This window comes from Nicotiana tomentosiformis, chromosome 8 (genome assembly GCF_000390325.3).
Source record: "Nicotiana tomentosiformis chromosome 8, ASM39032v3, whole genome shotgun sequence".
NCBI classification, from domain to species: Eukaryota; Viridiplantae; Streptophyta; class Magnoliopsida; order Solanales; family Solanaceae; genus Nicotiana; species Nicotiana tomentosiformis.
This window is the reverse complement of record NC_090819.1, coordinates 86,069,368-86,074,593: the sequence shown is the minus strand read 5'-3', so window position 1 is coordinate 86,074,593 and position 5,226 is coordinate 86,069,368. Positions and strand designations below refer to the sequence as shown.

Sequence of the window (5,226 nt, the reverse complement as noted above, 5' to 3'; positions counted from 1 at the left end):
AGAAGAAATGTAAGTGCACATAGACAGTTTAGAGTTTAGACTGCTAATTAGTTTTGTAAGATAATTCGATCTCTCGTTAAGTTGCTTTGATGTTCCCTAAACGTTATCTTGAAATTCACCATTCACTGTAAATATTTCTATAGTTAAACAACTTTCTGTACGGAACTACTCAGTTAGCGTGTCGAAGTTTTTCATTTTCGCTGCCTTTTTTAATTTAACTCCATCGGGATTTGCCCTCTTCTTTGTGCTTCTGTTCATCTTTTGACCTGCCTATAGTTCTCAAACACAGTACACATTTCAAATAGACATAGTCCAAAAGAGGTCACATTATTCAGACTTACGTTTTCTCTGATATTTCTTGCTTTTAATTACTAGTAACTAACGCCTAAAGCTGAGTCACTATTAGAGACCTTTGGAGGCAAATAAATTAATTATATTTACAGTCAACTTCTTCTAATATTTTTTTCCTAATTGATAATATAGCCAGTTTATTTAATTATTCTCAAGATATTGTTGACCTTAAATAAACTTTTACGTATTAATTTCTCTTTCGAAAAATATTTTTCCATTGGGAAAAATGTCTTCATTTTTCTACGACCAATATTATATAGGCATGTGAAAAAGGAATCAAATCTTTTTATTTCATTGAATATATCAATTAGATTTTCGTAGTACTTTTGTTACAAAATAAGCCCAAAAATCAATATGGAGCTAATTAGCTCAACGTATTATAAAGTGAAAATTAAACCAAGTTGAAGAGAATAAGAGAAATAAAAAGAAAGTCATTTAAATGCATGTCATTCATCTGTGTAGCTCAATCAAATTCTCCCTGAAATATAGCATAATGTTTGGAACTATGCCATAATGATTATTGACATAGCAAATGATTGACCAAAGGATCTACTTATCATTATAAAGTCTAAGCCTATGTGGATAAAATTACTTTATACATGTGCCGGTAATAAATAACAGAAATTAGATAGAACAATCAAAATGTATGCAAATTAGATCGGCTACCACTACCATTATTAAAAAGAAAAAGAAAATGAAAAAGAAATACTTCATCCATCCAAGGTCACAGATGATACAGTGTTGTTTTTGTTCTGGTTTTCGCCAAGATAATATTAGAGGCGATAAGCTAGTCAAAAAAAAAAAAAAGTACTAGTTAATCCGCTATCACTATATCATAATTAGTAACTTCACCTGTCATAGTCCAAGTCTTTCTCCTTATTGTGCTGTAATGCTTACACTTCCAAGAATGTTCCTATATATCTTACAATACTATATTTGGCATTATAAATAATTTTTCACTCCCCAATTATTATCACAGATCATACACACTTTCACACACAAGCACTATAGTGATAGAGCCACTTTGCACACGAGCACTGAAACAAATATAAGAATGGGTGCTAAGCTTACTGTTATAGAGAACAAGTCCAAGAATGATATAGAAATTAGAGTATGGGTTCCTCCGGCTAGACCAGACAAATTTGAAAGCATAATCAGAATTAAAGCTGGTTCATGGAAGGAAGTAAATTCTAAAGCTTTCAGCTTTGGACACCTAAGTCCTGAGCGGCTTGTGTCTAGTTTGTTAATGATTTATGTTGATAGAGTTTATACTGTAAATTACTTGCTTCCACTCCACTTGATAAAATATGCGAAAGTCATCTGCGACATTAATGAAGATGGACTTTTTGTTGTTCAAGGAATCAAAGCAACATTCGATTTCTGCAGATTCAAGTTCACTCTTTTTCTATTCCTCTTGCTTAATATATTTGATACAATTTCATGTTACTGGAATTGATTTCTTTAACTGAACTTTTGTACAGGGGTTGCGCCTTCTTTCCCTATCTCGGAGGAAACAAAAAGGAGATGCTTTAATCTTTAAGTTGAATATGTCTCTAGGTTCTGATCCAAGTAAGAAGTAAGAAGCTCAAAAGTTGAAGATGGTATACTGTTCACGTCCAATGAAGGCGTAGCATGAGCTGTGGTACCGTACCATTTTGGTGTTTCCAGATTATATAGTGCTTCAAGTTATTCTGTCTAGCTAATGTTTTGTGGGATTATGTTTATGTTGTAATGTCATCTCTATTCCAACTTCATCAAAATGTAATGGAGAATGAAATTTCAGTTCTTCTTTTGTACAATATAGTAAGAGTTATTTACGTTATACACCCCAGTGCATGTTGTCTTTTTAATTTGCACCATTTCTTTTTACTTTTTTATGACTTTATATCCCTTATCTCTTCATTTTCTTCTTTGATTTGTAGTATAAGTGTGCTTCTATTGAAATGCGCGAGTTACTCGTCGTTGTCCAAAAGGGGAAAAAAAAGAATAACGCAACTTATCGTTCTGGTAAAAATGAGTGGGACATGAAATAATGTGTCTTTTGGAAGGAGACATTTGAATTCCATCATATTTAACTTCATTTTTATGAGGATTTTTATTTAGGATTTGTTAAAAGCAAGGGATATTAAATAGATTAACTAATTGTCTTTACTTCTGATAAATTTTGTTCAATATAGAAAAGCACGAATTAACTAATTGAAATTCCAATGTACCCAAGTGTCACGTCCTTAGTCTTTGACTAAGTACACGTGCGGTACTTGACAACTCGCTCACGATCTTGCACAACTTGCTCACGTTCTGTCTATGCCAAGTTAGTTTTACCACACTCAAGATCGCTAAGAGAATATTAGAACATAGGAGAATTGCCAAAGGAAGTTTTTGTATTAGAGAACTTGATTGTTTTGCTTGATGAGTTACAAATGAATGACCCCTTTTATATATTAGTCTCCTAGGGGCTAGTGTGTAAATATTACTCATTCCGTTTCAAATTAGACAAGTTACTTTCCTTTTTAGTCTGTTTTAAAATAAATGACACATTTCTAAATTTGGAAATAATTCAACTTTAAACTCTTCATTTTACCATTTTACCTTCAATGAGAAGTTTTTATAACCACACAAATATCATGACCCAACAAAGCTTTTACCCCTTAAGCTTTTAATATCACAAGTTTCAAAAGTCTTCTTCTTTTTTCTTAAATTCCGTGTCGAGTCAAACTACTTCATCTAAATTGAAATAGAGGGAGTATTTGTTACACAAGTCCTTAATATTTACTAGAAAGACCCCTCTCTGAAATTCTCTACATAGCTAGAATCTTCTAAGAACTTTTCTAGCAAATCCATAAGGTTATGGGTCTTCCTAGGGAAATCTCTATATTTCTCTAGAGCTTTCATACAAGTGCTAGCCTCTTTTCTATGTAACCTTTCCATGTGACAAAAATATATGCCAAGTGGTACCTACAAGGTATGATGATGTGGTGGGCTATGACACTTTCTCCCACCCAATTTTATGCCGCCCTCGACACAAAGTATCCACACGTACGCGCGCACCTCGCCTTGGTGTCGTCGAAGATCATTGTCCATTAGCCATGATGCCCTATGGAGTGGTTTACCTTCCCATGTCACTAGGTACCGGTCACCCTTTTTCTTGCCTCGTTTGTACTTTGGACAGCTAGCAATGATGGCCTCGATCCTCCGCCCATCAGATGCCTCTCCTTGCTCTTGGCCTGAATCTACCGATGACTCGACCAAGTCTAGCAACTCCTCAAGCACCGGGTCCCTGCTTATATTCCCTATTTGGCTGCCCTCCGTAGTCCCAGCCTTGTTAGGAAACTTGACCCCTCTGCTTGGTGCCTCGTCTAAGTCTGATAGTGTGTCATCACTTCGTAACTGGCCATCCTCTTCAACTATGTCCGCCGAACGTTTCTTGCTACCACCATTCTCCATTTGCATGGCGCCAATATAGGCTTTGGAATCCCCTACTTTCTTCTTAGATTCCAAGTACATCCCTCCAATGCAGGCGGTCACTCATGTGATATCCTTGTGTGCCTGAGCAAAGTTCCCGTTCATTGCTTCAAGATTCCCCAACTTTGGGCATTCCCTTGCCCTATGTGATACTTTCAGAAGTAGCACCCTCTCTTAGGACTCGTGCCGAATTTTTCAACCCATCCATGAAATATAAGAGAGAATCTTCCTCTTTTTCAACCCATCCATGAAATATGTGCCCCATTTTTCAACCCATCCATGAAATATAAGAGAGAATCTTCCTCGAATAATGACGGGATTTGCAGCATTAAGGTAGTGAACTTGCGCATATACTCCCGAATTGTAGCTGTCTGTCGGAGCTCCCTTAGCTTCTGCCTAGCCTCATACACCACATTCACCGGGTATAATTGCTTCTTCAACTCCTTCTTGAACTGCTCCTGTGTCTCAATCTTGCATTGCCCCTTCTCCATGTCATCACACTTTCGACGCCACCATAACGCGACAACCTCGGTTTAGTACATTGAGGCGTTACGTACCTTAACAACTTCGTCATCCTCCTTGACTACCTCAAAGTACTTGTCCATCCTCCAAAGTAAGTCTGCCACCTCATGTGCGTCCCGTGCACCGCCATACTGCTTTCGCTTAGGGACCTTCACATTTGCCCCTTTTGCAAGTACCACACCTTTGGTAATCCCGACCATGGTTCCCTACAAAGCTTCCTTCTAGCAATCTCTTATATTCTTTCTAACATTCCTTTAGTCATAATCTTTGCTTTGATACCACGTTGTCATGTCCTTAGTCTTTGACTAAGTATACGTGCGGCACTTGACAACTCGCTCACAATCTTCCACAACTTGCTCACGTTCTTGCTATGCCAAGTCAGCCTTACCACACTCAAGATCGCTAAGGGAATGTTAGAACACATGATAATTGCCAAAGGAAATTTTTTATTGTAGAGAACTTGATTGTTTTGCTTGATGAGTTACAAATGACTGGCCCCCTTTATATACTAGTCTCCTAGGGGCTAGTGTGTAAATATTAATTATTACACAAGTCCTTAATATTTACAAGAAATACCCCTCTCTAGAATTTTCTACATAGATAGAATCTTCTAATAACTTTCCTAGCAAATCTATAAGGTTCTAAGGTCTTCCTACGAAAACCTCTATATTTATCTAGAACTTTTATACAAGTGCTAGTGTAACGACCCGATCGGTCGTTTTATTTTTTAGAACTCCATTCCCCTAAATACCACTTTCCTTATGTGCTTTAACTATTTTATGACTTGCGGGGATGGTTAGTTTGTGATTTGGAAGGGTTCGGGTCGAAATCGAAACACTTGGTTCCTTAAGGTTGGCAAAAAGGGCTAAGTTTGACTTTGGTCAATATTTT

General features: G+C 36.8%; 1 protein-coding gene and 1 long non-coding RNA gene across 2 annotated transcripts; one reads left to right on the top strand and one right to left on the bottom strand.

Annotated features, from left to right (window-relative positions):
* Positions 1–1,283: 1,283 nt before the first annotated feature.
* Positions 1,284–2,175, top strand: LOC138896681 (uncharacterized). The gene is made up of 2 exons (XR_011410073.1): positions 1,284–1,743; positions 1,833–2,175. It is a non-coding gene; the product is annotated as an uncharacterized lncRNA (long non-coding RNA).
* Positions 2,176–4,049: 1,874 nt separating this feature from the next.
* LOC138897772 (uncharacterized) lies at positions 4,050–4,535 on the bottom strand. The gene is made up of 2 exons (XM_070183783.1): positions 4,371–4,535; positions 4,050–4,313 (listed from the first exon to the last, which is right to left on the bottom strand). The coding sequence occupies exons 1-2, from the start codon at positions 4,533–4,535 to the stop codon at positions 4,050–4,052; spliced, it is 429 nt and encodes a 142-aa protein (XP_070039884.1).
* Positions 4,536–5,226: the final 691 nt, after the last annotated feature.